Source organism: Halichoerus grypus, chromosome 5 (assembly GCF_964656455.1).
Source record: "Halichoerus grypus chromosome 5, mHalGry1.hap1.1, whole genome shotgun sequence".
Classification (NCBI taxonomy): Eukaryota; Metazoa; Chordata; class Mammalia; order Carnivora; family Phocidae; genus Halichoerus; species Halichoerus grypus.
The window spans coordinates 186,096,723-186,118,923 of record NC_135716.1 but is presented as its reverse complement, the minus strand read 5'-3'; the positions used below and the strand labels follow the sequence as shown (position 1 = coordinate 186,118,923).

The 22,201-nt window shown below is 64.2% G+C and overlaps 1 protein-coding gene across 2 annotated transcripts in view; it reads left to right on the top strand.

The window, feature by feature from the left end:
• PLCH2 (phospholipase C eta 2) overlaps nt 1–22,201 on the top strand; it is a 65,954-nt gene that overhangs the window by 30,521 nt on the left and 13,232 nt on the right. The window contains exons 3-9 of one of the 2 annotated variants that reach the window (XM_036089586.2): nt 11,711–11,857; nt 13,597–13,840; nt 14,033–14,162; nt 17,473–17,643; nt 19,781–19,874; nt 20,072–20,275; nt 20,538–20,658. In XM_036089586.2, coding sequence (XP_035945479.2) covers nt 11,711–11,857; nt 13,597–13,840; nt 14,033–14,162; nt 17,473–17,643; nt 19,781–19,874; nt 20,072–20,275; nt 20,538–20,658 — 1,111 coding nt within the window. Of the gene's footprint in view, nt 1–11,710; nt 11,858–13,596; nt 13,841–14,032; nt 14,163–14,658; nt 16,611–17,472; nt 17,644–19,780; nt 19,875–20,071; nt 20,276–20,537; nt 20,659–22,201 lie in introns of those variants that run through there. The other variant, XM_078073888.1, reaches the window with a different exon arrangement.

The window sequence follows — 22,201 nt, the reverse complement described above, 5'->3', positions numbered from 1 at the left end:
CAGCAGCCCTGTGGCCTTCCCTGGGCAGGATCCAGCTGGTTGTGGTGATGGTTCCTGTCTCACTCCGCTCCACACGGGGGGCCTGGCCTGGCAGGAGGCAGTCACAGCCTGGGGTGGCGGCGGCTCAGGGAGCCCCGAGGAGCCCCCGGTCCTCCTGCTTGGCCTGTCACCTGAGGCCGCCCCAACCCAGCCTCCCACATCTCCATAAACCTCCCCAGGGCACCCTCAAGGCTGTGGGCAGAAGCGGCAGCTTTCAAAACAGCACCCGAGGGACGAGGGACGAAAATCTCTTCCGTTGATGTGGGAAATGTTATTTCTCTCGGATGCTGGATGCAGCAGGTTGAATCAGAACACACCCCAGGAAGAGGCAGGCAGGTGCCGGATCAGGACCGGGTAGGGGCCGCTCAGCACATGCCCCACCCCCAGACTGCTCCCTGCTTGGCCCAGGCAGGGCCCCAAACCCAGGATCGTCTGCAGGGCCCTCACTGAGGGACATGTAGGGGGAGGCGAAGAAGGAGCATATGAAGGGTTTGGATGCCAAGGGGCTGGGGCTGTCCCCTGGATCCTCAGTGCCATCATCCATCCTGCATACACGCCCTGGCCAGGCAGCCCGCAAACTGTCCCCCTAGCCATCCTTGAAGCACTGAGCATTCTTGGAGCCCCTCCTTGGAGAGAACTAGCCCATGGGGCCTGGGGGAGGTTGTGCGTAATGATCCAAGGGACCCTGTGGTCTTGGGGGGTTGCCAACCTGAGGGCATTTTGTTTCTGAGGGGAGCGGGCTGCTACCCCATCTGGTAGGAGGGCTGACCGGGAGGGAGGGAGGTCAGAGCAGCTGAGGGTGGCCTCCAGAGCCACCAGAGCCCTGCTGGGGGAGCAGGTGCGCCCTGCCCCCTACCCCCCACCCCCAGCCTCTGAGCCAGCTGAGACCCCCTACCCCACCCCAGCGCGCGCTTCCTCCCTTGCCCACCGCGGGGCTGGGCTGTGAAGGGTTAAGAGGGCGGGGCTCCGGCGGGAGGGGCGGTCCCGGCAGCGGCGGCGGGCTGAGCGCTCCGTGATCGGCCATGGGCGCGCGCTCAGGCGCAGGGACACGCGAGGCCAGCACACCGCCCGCGCCCCCTTGGGCCCCTCCGGTATCGGTGGGGGTGGTACCTGTGGGCCATGGAAGAGCCGGGGGATCCCGGTGGGCTCAGCCGGGACGAAGGTAAGAGGGAGCAGAAGGGGCTCCAGGAAGGAGGCTGTGACTGCCCCTGCAGGGTGCCGGGGTCAGGGGCTGAACTGCCCATCGGTGACCCACTGAGCCCACTAAGGCAGGGCTGGACCCCCGCCAGGGGTCTCTGGGACAGTCCCATTCCCGCAACACCTGCACACCCCCTGGCCCCACATCATCCCTCACTCTGCTGGCATCTCCGCAAAAAGTGGAGACAACCCCGATTGGGGGGGGCGGTGGGAGATGCCCCAGGCGAGTTGACAGTCTCCTGACCTCAGTCTGCCCCCATGGGATACCAGCTTCAGTGTGGGGGGGTCAGATCTGGGGTATCCTGACCTGTGGGACCCTGGGGGCTCGCCTGGTCCAGCCCCCTCCCGCCCCCTTCATCCAGGGCAGCGCGGGTGGCCTTGAGCCTCGTCAGCACCATGGACAGGGCAGCAGCGGCCTTTCCCGGAGGGGCCTGCCCTTGCTTCCCGAGTCCTGGGGTGTCAGCCCTGGCTCGCCCGTGGGAGAGTTCTTGCTCAGATCTGTCACTCTGTCCTGACCTGGGGGCCCGGGCACTACCCTGGGCAGAAGGCAGAGATCAACAGGGGTGGCAGGAGTCCTCCGAGGCTGCCCAGGGCTGCCCAGCACCAAGGAGCTTGGTTGCACGGGGTCAGGGCCTGTCCTTGCAGGGAGCAGATGGGGCAGCGCCTCTCAGGGACAGGGTGTCAGTCTGCCCCAGAACAGCACTTACTCCAGGCCGGGAGTGGGGAGAAGCGGAGAGGGAAGGGGCCAGAGCCGCAGCTCTAGCGGGAGTGACCGCAGCCAGACACGCAAGAACTTCCTGCTTAAGGGCTGAGACCCCACGGGAAGTACAGCTTGCCTTCTGGCTATCTGTCTGGATCCCGGTTGTTCTGGACCCAGTTTGTCCTGACCTCTGATTGGTGTGGACACAGGGGAGGGACTGCGTGGCCTTGGAGAGAACGTGTGGGAGCAGGGACGTCACTGCCAGCTAGACTGAGGGTGAGACCCCGCAGGCGCCTTCGGTGAGCTGTGTGACCACAGGCAAGGCACCAACCCTCTCTGAGTCTCTTGTGCAAGAGAGGGACAGCATGGAGTTGCCTTCGTGGGGTGGCTGTGGGCAGAGTGTGTCCTGTCTGTGCAGACGCCTCGGGGATGCCTGTCCCCTCCACACCTTCCCTCCCTCCCTGCGATTCCCTCTGTGAATGGAGGACAGGGTGCCAGGTGGAGATGGGGGCCGGGGCTGCAGAAACTCCTGGCGTGGCTGTGTGCTTGGGCCACTCATAGGTACACCCACCCGATGACCACAGCCCCCATGCCAGTGTGGGGCAGGGCTCCCATGGTGGGTGGTCCCTGGGAAAAGGCTGGTCCAGCACATTCCTGCCTACCTGGCCTGCAGAGAGCTCGGAGAATCAGCAGCCGGCCCTGGTCAGAACCACGGGGTGTAGGATGCCCGCCTGCTAGCGGAGTGGAGACTGGCTGCTCCCAGGGCCCAGGGAGGCCCGACACACCCAGGTGTGCAGCCGGCAAGGGAAGGGCCCTGGTCTTGGGAGGGGAGTGGGGTGGCAGCCGCAGGAGCAGACGTGAGCCCACCCTTCATGCCCCCACTGTCTGGGAGGGGGAGACATGTGGCGTGGCCCTTGTCTGCTGGGGTGAGTGTGCTCCCCACCCCCACCCCCCACCCCGGGAGAGAACAGTCCCAAATGTGCAGCTGAGGACGGAGCAGATGGGCTGGAGTCTCGGGTCCGGCCCTCCATCTGCACGGCTAATGAGCTGGTGGCGTGGTCTCCATGCTCCTGGCACCCTCTCCTGGAGAGCCGGTGGATGGGCTCTGTGGGCAAGCGCCCCTCTCCTGGGGGGGCGTGCATGAGGGGCGGCAGAGGGCCCTCTCCGTGCAGAGGCCAGCTCCACGCTCCTTGAGGGCTGTCAGGGGTAGAGGCATTAAGGAGGGATGAGTAATCAGAGGTGTCTTTTTCTTCCTGACTCTTTGCTTCCAGCAGACGTGGGCTTCTGCCGGCTGCACGGGCTTCCTGTGCGGGAAAGGCCAGTGGGCACGGGCCCCCCGAGCAGGGAGACAGACACCCTTTCCAGGACAGGATGTGTTCTCTCTGGCTCTTGGAGAGGAGCTTTGAGGGGGAGGAAGCTGCCCACTTGGGCAGCCCCACAATGGGCCTCCATACCAGCCAGGGGCAGCCAGCCCTGGAGGACTCCAGGATGGGGTTCGTGTGCCGGATGGTCAGTTATAGAGAGAGGAAGCTGCTCTCAGAGTCCACGTGCATCCTGGTGGTCTCGGTTCCACATGGATGGGAAGTCACCCTGGCCCAGGCAGGCCCCAGCCCCTTTGGAAACTCCCCTGTCGTTCAAGCCGTGGGTGGAGCTGACTGCCGGCCAGGCGCAGGCGGCCCCTCCTGGGCTCCCTCCCAGGTCAGCGGTGGGCATGTGGGGGGACAATACCGAGGGGAGTCAGGGTGACACTCAGGGAGGGCGCCACTGGGGCACTGGCCTAGCCCACGCAGGGGAGTAGGAGAGGGGTCTTGCCAAGAGAGAGGGGACTGTAGGAAGTCAAGTTGGGAGAGCCTGGCTCTTTCCGGACAGTCCTCAAGGCGCCCGAGGCCCCCGGGGCTCTCGAGGAAGCCGCCCTGGCCAGGAGGAGCGGCCGGGCCCGGGGATGAATCCACGGGTTCAGCCTTCTTCTGTTTCCTGTCGGCTCCGTGGCTCTGTGCCCGCTCTGTGGCGGCCATCCAGCCAGCTGCCGCCTGCCTCCCACGCAGGCCCAGGTGGATGTGGGGTGGGGACAGGGCCGGCTGGCCGATGCAGGGGGGACCCCTCCCTCAACCTGCAGGAGCTTCCTCTCTTCCCAGCAGGCAGGCCCGGTTCCATCTGGTGACTTTTCAGGAACATGCCCCCACCCCCAGAGCCGCTGGGAGTCTGTCTCTGCTTCCCCGGCCACTGCCGGGGGCTCCCTGGGGGTCGATCCCTCACACAAAGCCCACAAAGCTGGGTGCCTGCCTCCAGGGAGCCCAGGCCGAGGTGGGTATGTGATGGCCGGATGCCCCCTCCCAGCTTCTGCCGAGCCAGTGCACGGGAGCTGAGGCCTGGGGCCTGGGACAGGATCCCCCAGAACACACGACCCAGGGCAGGATGCTGCGGACAGGCTATTCATAGAGTCCTCTCCCCACATGACTGTCCCATGTGATTAATGCCACCACCGTGGCTGAGCTGGGGGTTGCCAAGACAGGCGGGGGCAGGGCCGGGAGCCACTCTGGGAGAGACCCTCAGTGAGGCTGGTATGAGCAGGCCCTGGGTTCCACCGGGCAGGCAGAGGAAAGCAGGGTGTTGGGACCCCACTGTGCTGAAGACCCCGGGTTCTCACGGTGTTCAGCAGCCTTCAAGACAGTGTGGTGGCCCAGTGCTTGGGAAGGGGCTTCTCCAGTGGGAGGGCGTCGGGCACTGGGCACCATCTGGTCCACGGTGCCCACTGCTGCAGGAGCCTGGGCCACCTGTGGACGGCTTGTCCATCACACCCTGTCAGGTGACTCTCAGAAAGTTCCTGCGGGCCTTCCCTCAGGCCTGGTCCCGGCAGGAGCTTTCGTCACCAGCTAGGAACGCGTCCAGCTACTGCTGTCCCCTGCCCAGAAGCACGAGCTCCCAGGGGCTTCTGTGGAAAGTGCAGGCCTGGGGCTGGTCACTTAGCATGGGGGCCATCGGAGCATGTCCCCCCCCAGCATGCTTGCTGCCCTGGCTCCCTGGGTCTGAGTGCACGGGCCGGGAAAGGGTGGGGTAGGCCGGAAGCAGCCCAACGGGGCAGAGCAACGTCTGGCTGGTGTCCCCCCAGGACTCTCTCTGGCCCTCCTTGCTTCTGAGCTGGGTGATGCCGTGGGGCCAGGCCCCCTGCCCACAAAACTGTCAGGCTCTTGCTGGAAGGCTGAGCCGCCTGCCCCACGGGGAGGGTGTCGCGGGAGGAAGCAGACACTTCCTGGCAGGTGGGGTGTTTAGCATGGACCTCCATCCTCTGCTTCTCCCCTGCCCCCAGCCCCTAGCCCTCCTCCAGGTTTGTCTGGGGCCTGCCCTGGGCCTTGCCGACCTGGCTGACCATCCCCCAGGGTCCCCCGCCCTCATGCACACCCTCGGGCTGGCACTGGCTCCGTGCCCCTGGGCACTGGGCACAGTCACCCTGGAGTCCTGCCTGGGGGGTGGGGGGGCTTGAGGGAGCCGACTCACACTCCCTGATAAAATAAAAATAGTTGGGAGGAGGCGCCCAGACGTGCAGGGGGAGGGGGGCACGAGCTGCTTCTCAGACGTTTAAATAATCTCCGCCATATGTGTGTGGGCCTGTCCCTCCCTCCGGCAGCGCTGGCCAGGGGCCGGGCCGATCCCCCGTGGGTGCGCGCGGGAGCCCGGTGCAGCAGCTAGGGCTCGCTGACCTCTTCCTCTTCTCCCCCCAAGCGCAGTCTGAGCGCCTACTGCATGCGGAACCCGCCCCAACGGAGAGCAGAGATGTAGCTTAGGGCGACAGACGGGGGGGGGCTGAGGACCCCATGGAGGGCTGTGGAGGCTCAGGCGGGGGTCTGGCCATATGTCCTGTTGCTGCCCATTCTGAGTAACGTGGACACGAGAGGGGCTCGCTTGAAGAACCTTCAAAAAGGCAAAAAAGTGTTGGAGAGGAGAGGGGCTGGCCGGGGGGCTCAGGGAGGTGGGACGCGTGTGCCCCACGCCCCGGCCTCTGTGTGCGTTTGCTCAGGGAGGGAGCAAGTGAGCAAGGGCCTGGGTCCGTGCCTGCACCCCCCTGTGGAAGGGGGCCTGCAGCACCTCCACGTTCTGCCCGTGTGTGCGTGTGCTCACGCAGGGAAGCCTGCGGGCGTCATTTGCGGGTTTTGTTGGAAGCGTAAATTGGACGAGGTGGATCTACTGACCGCCCCTGGCCTCTTGCGGCCTCCCGTGTGAGGACAGGGTCAGTGTCCGTGGTTAAAGCAAAAGCCGGTGCTGCCCGGCTTCTGCCGGCAAGGATGCTGCCCCCTTGGAGCAGCTGCAGCCGGGCTCCCAGAGCCACTGGAGGAAGAAAGGAGTGAGGGGCTGAGGGGATACTCTGACAGACGGGGAAACCGAGGCATGGACCCCAGGGGCCGCCCTCAGACTCTGCTTCCCGGCAGCTGCCCAGGGCGGGCGTCCGGCTCAGCAGTTCAGCCATGGGCTGTGACCTGGGGCGTCACTGTGGGCTGGAGCCCCCTGGGGGGTGCCCTGCCTTCTTCTCCCTCTGTGCTGGGTACACCCTTGCACCAGGCTCCTCTAGGGCTACCCATGGTGGCCAGGCCCCGGAGGGTAGGATGGCCGTGCCAGGCGCCGGCTCCTGTCACCTCCCAGGGTGGGCTTGGGGGCACAGCCTGGGCTCGCCCACATTTGAGTGTCCGATGGGGGCCGGTCCCAGATAGCACAGGGACAGAGCAGGACAGGATGGGTGGTCCTGCCCCAGAGGGCCCTGGCGGGCTGGGAACGTGCAGATCAGCCTGTGTGGTCTTATCAGTCAGCCGCAAGGCAGCCGTGAGGATCCTGGAGGGAATAGCTCAGCTCCCAGGACCGAGAAACAGCAGAGGGGTGTGTGGGGCAGGCCCGAGGGAGCCCTCCTGCCCCTTCCTGGCCAGGGCTGCCCAGGCCTGCACCTGTCAGACAGGTGTACGCTGGCTCAAGGGCCCGGAGGCCACATCTGCCGGCCCTGGGGGCACTGGCAGCTGGGGCTGACTGAGGGCGTGGACCATGGTTGGGCTCGGGGCGCAGCCAGGGTGTAAGTCGGGCTGGGTGGTGGGGGGTGTACCAGGTGAAGGTGCAGTGAGTCCAGCCCGGGGCCCCTCTGTGGCCCCCTCGTTGGGGCAGCTGGGCTCTTATCCCTCTGGGTGTGGGCCTGGGTCTGCTCCCGGGCAGCACTGCGGTGGGGGATTTCTCAGGTGACCCCGAGGGAGCAGTGGGGGCTGGCTTGGGGATCACATGTGGACTTGGGGGCTGGTGTGGCCCCCTGACCTGTGCTTGGTTCTCCTGGGTGCTGGTGTCCCTTCCCTTTGAGAGCTGGGGCTCAGCCCCCGTGGGGAGGGTAGGAAGGGAGGAGCCTCACCTCCTGGTTAGGCCATCGGGGTTCCGGGCCTATCTTGGGTTCAAGCCCAGCCTGGCAGTCACCCAGGGCCTGGCCTTTTCACGTACCCAGCATGCTTAGGTGCACTGTGGGGTAACATGGGCACCCTCAGAGCTGGGAGCTCCCCCACAGTGTCCTAAGGCCCTGGAGCACCCCGGCCCTGCACAGGGGCCACAGATCTGTGTCCACCTGCTTCATGGAGTCTCGGGGGGGGGGGGCGGTTACCAGGGCTCCAGGCAGCAGAAGGCCTTCGCTCAGAGCCCTGCATCAGGCTGGGTTAACAGGACCTTCCTCCGCCCCCCGGTCAGCAGAGGACCACGACCTGGGTGGCTGAGGAGGACTAAGGGAGTCTAGGGTGCAGGGGCTGGGCCCACTCAGTCCGTGCCCCCAAGTGCCTCCCCTACCCAGACAGATTGGGGCGCCTGAGCCCCCCTGGCTGATGGCAGGAGACCACTGATCAGCTAGTGGCTGAGAGCCCAAGGGCATGACCTGAGGATGGCGGGTGTGGCTGGCTCAGGGAGCTTTTTGGGGGGCTGGGAGGTGAGAACAGCCCCAGAGTGGGGCCAGGCATGGGGGAGGAAAGAGGAGCAGGTACGACTGGGTGTAACCTGGGTTTGAGGAGCTGTAGGCTTTGAGGCAGGAGGGAATGGCCCCGTGTCGGGGAGGACAGCTGATGGAATGCAGCAGTGACGCAGGACAAGCAGGTGGGGGGGAGCGGGGACCACCCTTGGACCCATGGCCTGGCCCCCACTCTGGTCCTGATGCTCCCCGGGGGTTTATGGTCCCCTTGCCCCGCTCCGATGCCCCCCACTCGGCGCAGAAGCTGTCAGGGCTCCGGCAGCCCCCACCTTCCCGAGGAGGCCCAGGACCCACTCCTTTTCCCGTTCCAACAGCTTCCTAATCTAATTCCACACAGCACTCCTCCTGTAAGGGACCGAGTCAGCGCCGCTTTGGGAAAAGCTTTTAATTGGGTTCTGGCATTTGGCTTTGAGTCGATTATGTTGGATCTGGTCAGGTGGGGCCCTGGCTCTCTGTGGTCAGCCCAGGATGCCCATCGCTGTCTCCTCATGGCCTGTGGCTTCCCACCCTCTCCGACCTTGGACCAGGCTGCCTGTGACCAGCTCTGTGGCGCAGGTCCTGGATCCTCTCCTCTGCGCTGGGGACAGAAGGGTGACCGTCCCTGTCTCAGCACAGCCCAGCGAGGCCCGGGGCTGTTCTTGTGGTGCTGGGGCAGAGGGCACAAGCAGGCTAGGGGCTCATGGGCCCAGTGGGGGGACCAGGCCCCAGTCCTCACCGTAGCCAGTAGTGGTGGGGTTCTACCCCTCGGGGCTCTCACCACCCATCTGCCAGGCTGGCCTGCCCCCCTCTCTGTTCTCTTTGCCTGGCTCTCCTGCCCCAGAGCTGCCCGGAGTGTGGTCGGCCACCCTGAGGACTGTCCTTGTCTGGGCCTTGTGTTCAGTCTGCAGATGGGCGAGCTGGTCTTCCCTGGGCCTGGCTCTCCTCCCTTAAGCCAGGTCCTTCATGAGGAGACCCAGCCCAGCCCAGCCTCTGGGCAGGACTCAATGATTAATGCACCGAGGGCCGTGGGCCGCCACCGCCCAGAGAGGTCAGGCCTTGGGGCTGGTCCTTGGGAACCGAAGCTGCACAGCCAGGGGCCTGGAGCTGGGTGAGGGACCATGAGCGCTAGGCCCAGGCCCGGGGATGCACACCCTCCCTCCATGCTGGGAGGTGCAGCAGAAAGGGGCCCAGCTCGGCTCTGGGTTCCAGCCCACAGAGGGCTGCTCCTGTCCCCCCTTCCCCCTCTCCCTCCCCGCGCCCCCCCCCCCACCCCCCCACCCCCCCCCCCCCGGGATGGCGGGAACCCCCTCTGAGCCTCTGGCAAGTGCAAGAGATGTGGGGTTAGCGGTAGGGGCTTCTCTCGGGGCTCAGGCCGGGATGGAGAAGGGGCAGCAGCCTTTGAGTCCAGCATGGGGAGGATGGTGGGGCGATGGTGGGTGGTCCCATGAGGATGGTCACCCCAGGCCTTACCGAGGTGTTTGTTGGGTCCCCAGGGTGACCACCTCTGTCTTGGCTGTCACTGCTCAGCCAGGACATGAGGGCTGGTGGCCTGGGCCCTGGTCGACACTGCCCCCTGCCCAGTGCCCTCCTGGCCTCCAGCTGGGAGTTCCCTTGGCCTAAATCCTCTGGCCAGCTGGGCTGGACCCAGGCTGGATTAGCAAAAGGGATTGGGCCGAGCATGGGCGGGGCGGGCAGAGGCGCAGCAGCTCCCCTCAGACTTGGGGACGCTGCTTCTCTGGGGATCCATTTGAGACCCTGGTGGGTGGGCAGGTTGGCCTGGGGGCCACGGAGGCCCGCGGCGGGGGGGGTCAGGCCACTGCCTGAGACTCCTGGCAGCAGGCCTGTGGGGGCCTCGAAGGGCTCTCAGGAGGAGGAAGAAGAAGCAGAAGAGAGAAGGGGGCACGGGAAGCCTCTGTGACGCCTGCCATCACCTGACCTGTTGCTGAGGTGGGGTGGGGGACACTGGCCCGCCCCGGCCTCTGGGAGCCACCCTGGCCGTCGTTAGCATGTCAGTTCCCTGGCCGTCTGCCTCCAGCCGGACCGGGGCAGCAGTGGCCTGCCTGGCGGAGGCCCTTCTCTGGGTCGGAGCGAGCGTGGCCGTGTCCCCGCCATGGCAGCTTGGCCCACTAGGTAAGGGGGCAGCCCTGCCAGGCTGTGGGGGGCCAGGACAGGCCTAGTGCTCCTTGGCGGGAGCCCCGCCCAGCCCCACAGCCCCTGGGGCCAGGAGGGTGGGGGCTACTTCTGGGGGCTACTTCCTCCCAAGGAAACCTGTAACCTCCTGCCCCTTCCCTCTGGGGGTCATGGGACCCCAACGGCACCCGCAGTTCACCTCTCTGACCACCCCTCCCCTGGCACTGGGGTGGAGGCTGCACACCAGGCAGGCAGTGGGGAGGATGCGGCGGGGGGGCCAGGGGCAGGGAGGGGCTGGGGGCAGGACCCTGGCTGGGCGCTCAGGTGGCTCTAAAGCTTTTGCTGAGGGGTCCCTGGCACTTGGGGGGCAATGCACCTTCAGCCCCGATGGGCTGGAGGCAGCGTGTGGGTGCAGGACATGACAGCCCTCAGAGGTGGGCAGAAGGCCCCTCTCCGGTGGGAGACGCGGGTGTGGGGGGTCGAGGCCTGCCCGGCTGTGACGGGAAGGTTGCGTGTCTGTTCTGGCAGGGCTAACCCATGGAAGGCCCCATCTGGGCTGTGTGCCCCCCGGGTCTCTGCTCCAGCTGAGAGATGGGGCCTGGTCCAGCTGCCGCCTTCTAGAACCTGTTCTGGGCCTCTGGGCCGCCCCTGGGCCGTGTCCTGCCTCATCCCTCCGCTCTCTCCCTGCACACTAGCAGCCGCACCTGTGTCCTCACCTCCCGGTCCCCTGTGGAGCCCGGCCTCCCTGTGGGCCCTCCCGCTGCAGTGCAGGGTCAGGGATTGGCTTCCTCCAGGGGGTCCTCCCTGGCTGGGCTCCTCTGGCTGGCAGGTGCCTCCGAGCACCACTCGAGGGTCGCTCACTGGGTGGGTCTCGTGGGGGTTAATTACTTGATGCTTTAGCAGATGGCACCTTCTGAGTCCTGGGCTTTCTCTGACTAGGTGTGAGGGGGCTGGGGCAGGGGGCCACGACTGACCCCACCCCTGGGCCTCTCTCCAGCCCCAGGGGACTGCTGGCCTGGCTGGGAGCCCCCCTGACCCTGGGACCTGGGAGACACGCAGGCTGCAGACAGGAGGCCAGTGGACAGAGGAGGGGAAGGGACGCTGGGGGAGGGGTCTGTGTTCTGGAGCTGAGGTCGGGTGCTGTCCCCCCCCACCCTGTATGAGCCTTGGTCTCACAGGGCCCCGCTCTGGGCCTCCAGGGGTAGACTGCGCTGAGTCACCCTTGCCACATGGAGGAGGCGGGTGGCTTTCCTGAAGGCCACAGGAAGGGGGTGCAGGCTCTCAGGAGAGCCCCCTGCCTGCCGGCTGCCCGCAGGGCACCTGCCCTGGGCCTGGCACGGAGGCCGCACCGCACAGCAGCCCCTGAGAGGGTGTCATAGACTTTGGGGGGCAGGTCATGGTGTCTCTGGGGCTGGCAGGGGCGGGGGGCGGCAGGTGGCCAGAGCCAAGGAAAGCAAAGCCGCGGAGGACCTGGGTCCTGCCCGGGCCCACACCTGGCCCAGGCCCGTGGGGGAGGGAGGCAGCGGCCGAGCTGGGCAGCCTCAGTCTCTCAGGTGGGGCCCGTGTGCCGGGAGGTGGGTGCGTGGGTGGTTTCTGCGCTCCTGAAGCACGTGGGGAGTAGGGGTAAGGATGGCCTGGCACTCACGGCACCCCTGTCTCTGTGTCGTCTGTCTGCCGCGTCCGCGGACCAGTGGAGAGATGTATGAGCGCCATGCAGGCGGGGACTCAGATGGTGAAGCTCCGTGGCAGCTCCAAGGGCCTCGTCCGCTTCTACTTCCTGGATGAGCATCGCTCCTGCATCCGCTGGCGGCCCTCACGCAAGAATGAGAAGGCCAAGAGTGAGCGGGGAGGCCCTAGGGGGCATGGGGGCGGGGGGGCCTGAGCAGCTGTGGGGCAGCTCGGGGAGCAGCAAGATCCTGAGCCCTGGAAGTCTCCAGGGGGCTTTGGGCCTGGCATATGGGTGACCTCTGGACGCCAGGGGGGAGGGCTCGGGGCCCCATGCCCTTCAGGGCCCTCGCCTTGTTCCTGCCTGGCAGAGCCCTCGAGGACTCTGGGGCCCGAGCGCCCTTTCCTGTGCTGGATCTGGGATGGCTCTGAGCAGGGCATGGCAGGGACCAGGCTGAGGCAGGAAGGGACACATTAGAGTCCTCACGGGCCAGGAGAGACCCAGGGGTGCCAGGAGCGGGCCTCAGCCTAGCAGTTGCCAAGGCCGCTGTCGCTGCCATGGGGCCTGGGAGAGAGCTGGGCTGCGGAGGCCCCTGGAGGGCATCCTCGAGGAGAGGGCTGGCACTGCCCTCTGGGCCTGGGGAGGTGAAGCCGCTGTGCCCACTTGGGGTTCCTCCTTATGCGCGGCACTGCCCCTGTACTAGGTCCGAACGTGAGGTGGGCAGTCGCCTCACAGTAGGGCAACTTCTTGTCCAGCTGAGCACCGAGGAAAACAGAGAGGATGGAGAGAGAGGGGACAGGCAGATGGGGTCACAGAGGCCCCTCGGTGGGGGGTAATAGGGCAGAGACAAGCAGACCAGGATCGGGGCGGGGGGGAGGCCGAATGCACTGTTTAGAGCTGACTCTGGCCTTGGAGGATCCCCAGGAGGGAGGGATGGGGGCAGCTGTTCCCTGTCAGCCCCCCAGTCTGGGACCCCCCCCACCCCTGCCAGGCACATGCACGCACCCAGGGATCTGGAGAAGAGAGGTGGGCAGCCCCCCTCCCCGGGTAGGTGGGCTGCATGCCTGGGAGCTCAGGGGTGGGAGCAGAGGACAGAGGGGTGAGCCCACCCCTCACTGCACAGGTGGGGCAGCCACACCGTCTTTGACCCCCAGAAGGGCACAGAGCCCGCGGGGCTGAGCAGCAGGGGGTGGGCCGGTGGTCACGGGAGGCGGTGAGAGCTGGATGGAGGCTGCAGTGTTGGGGGCCCAGCCCCGGGCGCCTGGCTCCCAGAGGGGACGCTGGCTACCTGTGCCCTGCACTCCGTGAGAGTCCCTGCCACATGTGCGGGAACAGACCCTAAAGACACCTTCCTGAGCTCATCGACTGGGCGTAATTCAGATTTTGAACGGACGCTCTGTGGCGCTCCGGGCGCTGCGTCCAGTAATGAAATCCTTGGTGGAACCTGGGCTGGTGCACGCGGAGCAGGACCCCGCGGCGCCGCTAGCCCTACCACCTGCCGAGGCCAGAGCTCACTAGGGAGGCAGCCCAGGATCAGGCCCGCATCAGAGCGGGGACGCGAGCTGGCCGGAGCTTGTCTGGGCTCCCTCGCTCTGCAGCCCCAGCGGGCTCGGTATGGGGGCCACGTGCCTGGGATTGCTAATAAGGGGGAGCCGCCCCCTCCCTCTGGCAGAGTGTGTGAGCCTTTTCACACCCAAAGGAAGTGAGGAGCAGACCTCAGGGTCAGAGCAGAGCAGGGAGGGGTGGGCTCCCCAGCCTGAGCGCGTTTGTACTTTTGAGGGTCCCTTGAAATACCCCTTCCCCTGCTCTCCCCAGCCTCGGCTCTCCTGTCCCTTTGTGCTGAGCTGCTGCAGCGGGTGGGGTCCCCTGGGGGCCCGGGGCGGGCTGTGACCGGGGCCCCGCCCCCCGCAGTCTCCATCGACTCCATCCAGGAGGTGAGCGAAGGGCGGCAGTCCGAGATCTTCCAGCGCTACCCCGATGGCATTTTCGACCCCAACTGCTGCTTCAGCATCTACCATGGCAGCCACCGAGAGTCGCTGGACCTGGTCTCGCCCAGCGGGGACGAGGCGCGCACCTGGGTCACGGGCCTGCGCTACCTCATGGCGGGCATCAGCGACGAGGACAGCCTGGCCCGCCGCCAGCGCACGAGGGACCAATATCCTTGGTCTTGGGGGGCAGACCTCAGGGGCGAACTATCCACCTGGCGGGTCACACATTTGGGGAAGGGGAGCAGGGAAGGGGTGCTTGGGCTGGGGTCTCCACTCCTCCCTGTCCATGGCAGGGGGGTGGGGTGGGTGGGTGCGGCTGGCCCTGATGGACCCGTGTTGGTCCCTAACTCGGCCCTAAAGTGGCTGAAGCAGACGTTTGACGAGGCCGACAAGAACGGGGACGGGAGCCTGAGCATCGGCGAGGTCCTGCAGCTGCTGCACAAGCTGAATGTGAACCTGCCCCGGCAGAGGGTGAAGCAGATGTTCAAGGTGAGGGGGTGCAGGTGGTGCCCTGAGCACAGGCTGCGGGGCGCAGGTACATCTGAGGGGGGCAGTCCCGCTGCGGCGGCAGGAAGTCCCGGCGGGGCCTGCAGTAGGTTGGGGGGCAGCTCACCCAGCACCCTGCGTCGGCACAGGGGTGGTTGCTCAAATGCGGGGCACGGCGGCAGCAGCTCCTGGGGGCCCTCCCTGTGCTGGTGGGCTAGGCACTCGGGGCAGGTGTCAGGTCACAGGGAAGCCACCCGAAGCAGACTGCACCCCCTTTCCTCATCCTCCCCCGACTGCCCGGCCCCTGGCCCGTCCTGCAGGCAGCCGTTCTGGATCCCCGCCCCATGCAGCCTCCCGGTTCCAGCCAGCCTGGTGTTAGGGGTTATGAAGATGCGTCCGTCAGCGGGCCCCAGCACACGTGGCTCTGGTCCTGTCCCAGCCTTGGCACGTAATTATTGTCCGTAATTAGTTTCCTTCCGGAACCCCTGCTGGTGCGCTGGGGAGAAAAGGTGGCCTCAGTGGATCCTGCTTTGTGGGGTTGATGGGCAGGCAAACCCAGCTCCTAGGCTGCAGCCTGGAAAGATGACTCTCCCTCGCTCCCTTGCTCTCGCTCTCCCGGGAGCACACACACGCAGCCCGCTGCTCCCCCAGGCACGGCCCGGGGGCTTCACCTGAACTGCCACACAGGCAGGTGCTGACACACTGGCTACAGCGGGGATCCTGCAGCTCAGGGCACAGGGGTCTGTGCGTGAATGAAGGGGCGAGTGGGATGCCCTCGGGCTGCTGGCCAAGGACTGGGGGGCTCACAGGGCCCCTGCTGGAGGCCCCCAAGGGGACAGAGCCTGCCTGGGCAGTGAGGAGCACAGACGGCTCAGGCCTGCAGATCAGCCCCCCACCTGTACCCTGCCGACCCTATCGGGGACAGCTCTGGGGCAAGAGGCTCTTCCAGAATGGTGAAGCTGTCAGGGGCCAGGCCACAGGCTGGCTTAGAACTCGGGGTGCAGCCTGGCCTCTGAGGTGGGAAGAGAGGAGCATACCCTCAGAGAACGGGGCACGAGTGCACGCAGGCTGCCAGGGCCTGAAGGTCCAGTGCAAAGTCCTGGCATGGAGATGCACCCACGCTGGGAGCCCTGGGGAGCCCTTGCCCACCTGCTCCTGTAGGGACACTGGGCCTCTCATCCAGTCTTCGGGCACAGGGGCTCCCCACAGAGCCCTGCGAGCCACCCCTGGCTTGGCTGAGTCCCGGCTCTGACCAGATCTTCTTGAGGCAGCTCAGAGCAGCAGGGAGACCGTGCAGCCTGGGGCCTGCAGGGGGTGGGCTCTGGGCTGGCTCTGGAGGGAAGCGAGCAGCAGGGGTGGGGGGTTGATGCTGGCCTAGAGCTGTGGACCCCAGACCCAAGCAGCCATGTCCACGGTAGACCCCGAGTGCCTGGGCCTCCCCAGCCATCTTCATGTCCACCCTCCCAGCGCTCTGGAGCCCAGGGAAGGAAAGCTGACTCCCCGCCAGGCAGAGCAGCTCTGAACATTAGGTCAGTTCGGTTGCCGAGAAATCTCAAGATTGTTTCCAGCACCTGGAAGTGCCTGATCAAAGGCGAGATCTGTGGGGGTAAAGAGTGCCTTGAACATAGTTTCGTGAAGTCTGAGATAACAGCGGAGTGCAGGCTGGGCCCAGCGTGGCCCTCGGACGCCCAGCAGAGTGGCTCCAGCCTGAGGGTGCCTTCACGGGCCGCAGTCACTGTCTGCACAAAGCGCGGCCGACGGATTGCTTCGGGAGGCACTTCTGGGGCTGTGCTTTTGGGGCTCATCCTCATAAAATGTTTTCATTCGCCCCGAGGGCTGGCAGCTGGACGGAGACCAGGCAGCCACGCCAGCCTGGATTCCTGGCTGTACCACCCCGCACAGAACTGGGTGGGAGGCCAAATCACCCCGTGGGCTGGACACTCAATGCGATGGGCATCTCCGCCCAGCTCCAGCCATGCCCTGGGGAGGGCTGCCCGCCTGCCCTGTCCTGCCGACTCTCAGACCCAGGGCTGCCCTCAAACCGAGCTCCAGACACACGTGGTCTTTGTCTGGCGTCTTCTGGGCCCCAGCACACGTGGCTCTGGTCCTGTCCCAGCCTTGGCACGGATGCTGGGGTCCTGGAGTGAGGCTCGGGGGCCTTGCTGGGTGCCCATCTCAGTGCCAAGCTAGGAGCAGATGGTAGAGATCAGCCTTCCCAGAGCAGTTCTCTCCCTGGGCACAGGGACATGGGGGTGTCTGTGGTCACCTGGTTCCCTGGTGATGTTCCTGGTTCAGAGGGGGCCTCAGGGACCTGGCACCTAGCCCCCAGTCACCCCAGGCTGTGTCAGCCCACGAGGAAAGACTACCCAGACGGCGCGCAGAGCTGGGCGTATTGCTGTCCGTGGTGCTGATCTGATGTCCACTCCTGCTGTGCCGTCAACCTCCAGGCAGGTCCTGCTCACCCCCAGCCCACCCCACCGGCCCAGACCACTCGGGGTCTGGAACAGCATCTCCTGTGGGGCCTTTCTGGCCCATTCCCAGGGATCGCCACGGCCCCAGGGCACCTCAGGCTCCTCTGGGCAACCCAGCCTGCAGTTGCTGGGTCCCTTGTCCTCTGGGTCTGTCCCTGGCCTTGGTGTTTGGGGTTCCCAGGGTCTGACACTTCAGTAGATGCTCCCTGAGTGGTGGGTTCATGAAGGAGTCTGTGGTCTCACTGGGGTCCCAGCGGGTTCTTGCTGATGTTGTGTGAGCTGCTGCCCTGTCTGCAAGAGAAAGACAGTGGCCGGGTCCTCTCCCTCTCTGTTGTGGAGACTGAAGCCAGGGCACCCTGTACCCTGGGGCCTTGAGCTTTTCTAACCAATGGGCAGCCAAGTGTAATTACAGGCTCACAGCCCAGGCTGGGCATTAACTCCAGAGTGGGGTGTTTTCTCCCACAGTGAGGTGTTGACCCCCAAGGTGAGGTGTTGGCTCTAATGTGGGGTGTTGACTCCAGGATGGAGTATTGGCCCCCAGATGGGGTGTTGGTTCCCAGGGTAGGGTGTTGGTTCCAAGGTTGGGGTGTTGATTCAGATGGGGCATTGACCCCCAGTGTGGAGTTTTGATTCCAGTGTGGGGTGACTGTGCCAGGTTTAGGTGTAAGTTGACCTTGAAAGGCTGGGACTAGGGTAGGGGAGGTTGAGATCTGTGTTAAAGGGTCACTCAGTGGCTTCTTGGTGGGAGAGTCAGAGGAGGAGCCCAGCGAATTCACTGGGGAAAGCATCCCAGGGAGCTATCAGGGTGGGACACTGGGGGTCACAGAGGTTTTGGCTTGCAGGAAGCAGACACAGATGACCACCAGGGGACGCTGGGCTTTGAGGAGTTCTGTGCCTTCTATAAGATGATGTCCACCCGCCGGGACCTCTACCTGCTCATGCTGACCTACAGCGACCACAAGGACCACCTGGATGCCACTGACCTGCAGCGCTTCCTGGAGGTGGAGCAGAAGGTGAGGGCACGGGCAGCGGGAGCAGGGTCCTAGCCTAGGTGAGGCCACCTCGGGCTCCCAGGGCCCTTGAACTGGTTCAGTGTGGCTGAGAACCCTTCAGTGTGGAAGGATGGGCCACAGCCTGGACCTGCTTTTGTTCCCATCATGGGCCATGCCAATGTATTTCGGGGTGTGTCCCATGGAGGCCCTGAGCAGGTGGGGAAGTTCTGTGGTTTCTCCTCTGTGGGCCTCTGAGCGGCTCAGCCCTGACCACAGACACCCCGCGCTTCCTGAAGGGAGCCTGCGCTTGACCACAACACCTTTAGTGTGGAGCACCTCATAGAATGGGGGTGCCACGTCCCAGCCTTCCCACCTGTTCCCGCCACGGGTCTGGCCAGCTCGTACCCCTGAGCTCCAGGCCCACTGCCACCGCCATTCGCCCATTTGTCCAGCAGACGCCCATATGCCCCTGGGTGCCAGAGGGGCATGCCTACCCATTTCTCTTGACTCTAGTCCCTCCTGTTTATCCTAAGAGGCTGAGTGCTCCCTGGGCTTTGCCCTGCAGACTGGGGGCCCAGCGTCCAGAGGCTCAGGGATGTGGCCCCCTCAACCTCAGCCCGGGCAGGGGCTGGGTGTTGCTTTCTGTGGTGGGTAGGAGGCTGGAAATCTGTAGCAGGAGAGGGGAAGGGCCAGTGTCCCCTGAGGAAAGAGCGCTCCTGTGATGAGGCCCAGACAGCATGTGGCTCCTACCCTTAGGGCTGGTGGGAGGCAACCATGAGGACCAGCTTCCAGACTTGTAACTTCCTGGAACCCTCAGGGACCCAGGTGTGGGCAGAGAGTGGGAGAAGCGGTCAGCCTTGAGGCTGGGTGGCTGGATCAGCAGGAGCAGCTGAGAGACCCAGGCTGGGTCTACGTGGCATTTGCCCACGAGCTCCCATCACTGCTGTCCTGGGTTGGCACCCTGCCCCACCCTGCCCTACGAGGCTGCCTCAAGCCCAGGGCATGACAGAGGGCTGCCCCTGGGCTGTTCTCCCAGAACCCCTTCCCCACTCACACAGTTGGCTGGGGTTCTGTCCTCGTGGCAGTTCTGCTGGTGGGAGCACTGCAATCCAGACAGGAGAGGCTGCCTCCAGCCCGGCGGGATCCTGATGTCCAGGGCGACTCACTCCCAGCCCAGCTACTGTGGGCAGCGTTGGAGTGAGGCTGTGGGTTCTCTGTTGCGGTTACTGGTGTACATGGGGGTGGAGGGTGGGAAAGTGGTCCTGTCTGGGATGGGCAGTACCGACTCATTATTCCCTGCCCTTTGCCCTAAGCTTTCCAGAACTCTCCCTATATCTGGGGCTAAAACTGTCCACCAGGTGGGTGGTTTGAGCCCTGACCCAGGCCCTTGGACTCTGGACCTCCTGAAGTCCACACCTGCTCTGAGCTCTGACCCCATTTGCCCCTCTTTCCCCTCTATCACTGGTTACACATACCGCACCCCCCCCCCCCCGCCGCCCCGCATTCCTCGGGACTTGCTAGAAGCCCTGCTGGTGGGCCTGCATCTGGGAACTGGGGGTTCCTGGCCTGAGCTACACCACAGGGCCCTGGGAGATCACTCAGCCTCTTGTGCTTGGGGCCATTGATGCGCAGGGCTGCCTTGGGCTCAGCTTTGTTGTGCAGCTTTCCTGTGATAGATGTGGGGAGGCAGCAGGGGGAGGCAGGGAGAGGAGGTCCCCGGGTTCCTCCAAGGTGGGACTGGGTCCTGGTTCTCCTGCACCCGTGCACACACAGGACTCCCTGCCAGGACTGCCCTGGCCCATAGCTGTTGAGACCCCTAACAGAGTGGGGATGAGGGATGGCCCAGCTGATGGAACCCAAGACCCCTCCCCTGCTTCAAGGATCCGCAGTCGGTGACAGGTCTTCCAAAGCCATGTGATCCACCAGTAGTCTTCTGGCCACCAAGCCTGAGTCTTGTGACACTGGGGGTGGCCAGAGTGTCCCCCAGTCCGGGAAGCACACTGCAGGGGTCTGAGCCTCCCTCCGCCATGGTTAGTCTTGACGTGACCATCAGAGGCTGGGTGGGAGGCAGTGGTGGTGGTGGAGGAGGGCCTGCTGCCTGAGGCTAGCCCAGGCCAGTGACGGGCTAGCCTGGGCTTAAGCCCCTGCTCTGGCCTAGATGGCGGGTGTGACCCTTGAGAGCTGCCGGGACATCATCAAGCAGTTTGAGCCCTGCCCAGAAAACAAGAGTAAGGGGGTGCTGGGCATTGATGGTGAGTGGGGGCGTCACTGCGGTCCAGCTGTCCTGGCAGGCCAATGGGGGGTGCTGGCGGGCAACCTGTGGGCCTGGACAGGTGGCCTGAGTGGGCAGCTTCCTGTTCCACATGGCGCGGAGATGGGTGGTGCTGAGATGAGCCTTGTGATGGGGCCGGCGTGTGGGGGCTAAACACCCACCGCGCTCCCCACACAGGTTTCACCAACTATACTCGGAGTCCTGCCGGCGACATCTTCAACCCGGAGCACCATGGTGTGCACCAGGACATGACCCGGCCACTGAGCCACTACTTTATCACCTCGTCCCACAACACCTACCTCGTGGGCGACCAGCTCATGTCCCAGTCTCGGGTGGACATGTACGCCTGGGTCCTGCAGGCCGGCTGCCGTTGCGTGGAGGGTACGTGGCGGGGGCTCTAGGACACCACATCCCATCAGCCTTGGGGCCCCGGGCCTGAGCTGCGGACCGGCGGCTCGTCTCAGGGACACCGCTGTGGCGTCTCTGAGCAGGGTGTCTGCCCTCCTCCCAGCAGGGGCTGTGACAGGCTCCTCCTGCTGTTAATTGCTGGGCAGGAGGACCCCTTCGGTCAGTCCACGAGCTGTGGGTCTCTGGGCATGGGCAGCCAGGCTCCTGTTGCTGACTGAGGTCTGCCTGCCCACAGTGGACTGCTGGGACGGGCCTGACGGGGAGCCCATTGTGCACCATGGCTATACTCTGACCTCCAAGATCCTCTTCAAAGATGTCATCGAAACCATCAACAAATACGCTTTTGTCAAGAATGAGTGAGTGGCTGGGACTGGGGAGGGGGGCAGGAGGGTGGGTGGGGGAGGGGCTCAAATGGCTCTTCCTGCCCCTCCCCCACAACCTTTTCCAGGAGGCGCGTTTGCAGAGGCCAAGGGGCTGATTTTGGGGTCTCTTGTTGAGGCTGAGGGTCGGGGAAGGGAGTGGAGCCGCAGGTCTGGGGAGAGGGAAGGCGGTGGGTGCAGAAGCTGATAGCAGATGAGCTGTGGCTGGTGGGGTACCTGTGCCAGCAGCCCCTGCCCACACACACTTGGCAGCCCTGGTGCCGGCCGCCTGCAACAGTGGTAGCTCTAGTACTAATTACCCCCCAGAAGCTACTAGATGTCCAAACTCAATTTGCTGTCACTCAGCTGTAGCTACAGACACTGGTGAGCAAAATCCAATTTAGTTTCTGGAAATAGAAGACTGCCTCCCCACACTTACAGTCACCTTCAAGTCTTGGCTGAACAAGGCTCACAGGCAAGGAAAGAACTAATTTAATGAGGGAGGGGAGGAGACGCAAGATTGATTTCGGAAATAGAGAATAGGGGGGCCCCTCCCGGAAGAGCTTGCCCAAGCTCTGTCTTGGGCTGCCAGAAGGGAGTGGGAGTGAGGATTGGCAGCCTGGGCCCCAGAATTGCAGGTGAGAGAGGCATCTCAGGGCAGGGGAGCTGGGACAGACAGGTGTCTGTAGCTGCAGAAGACCCAGGGACCTGCTAATGTCTCAGCACAGGGCTTGCCCCTTATGTGTGCTAGCATAACCTTTGCAGGCATAAGGTTCTTCCCTAGGGCCTTGGGCTTTAGACTTCAGTCTCTTGCCTGAGAACTGGGGAGATGAATACTTTTGCCCCAAGTCCTGTCTGCCCTTTCCACATCACAGGACTTGCCCATCTCTTGCTCTGATTCATGCCCGCTAGGTCTGGGTCACCTACGTTTTCTAAAAAGATCATGTTACCTTTGGGCAAAAATCTAAGTAAAATGTGCACTTGGTTAAAAAACAAATCAAACGACTGAAGAGCATATAATGAAAATCCCTATGTTATACTCCCCATTCTGCACTACATAGGTAATAACAATGTTCTACCAGATGGTATGTGCCCAGCTTATGTCTCCTTTCTTATGGGGCCAATGTTGGGACCCCAGAGCCATTCACAGGACAGTGTCTCCAGTATCTAGGTCAATGAGATTATCTTTCTCAGTCTATTCATTGCTCCACGTTGCACCTCAGTTGAGTCCACATCAGTTTTAAACCATGACTTGATGACTTGCTCCAATATTTCCTCTTGTTTTCCTGGAGTTTCTAATTGCCTTTGTTTTTTCTTATTGGGATATGGACTGCATGCCTTCTTTATCTGTCCCTAAAATCTCCCAACTCCTTTCCCACCCACTCAGTTGCTTTTCAAAGCCATTGATGGACCCCCTCCCAGAGTGGCTGGCAGTTCCATCTATCCTGGTTATTGGTAAAGATCTCTTTTCATTCACTGGTGCAGATGACTTGAGGTTTTACACAGGTGGGGTCTTGCCCTCCCCTGGCTTCACTCTGCT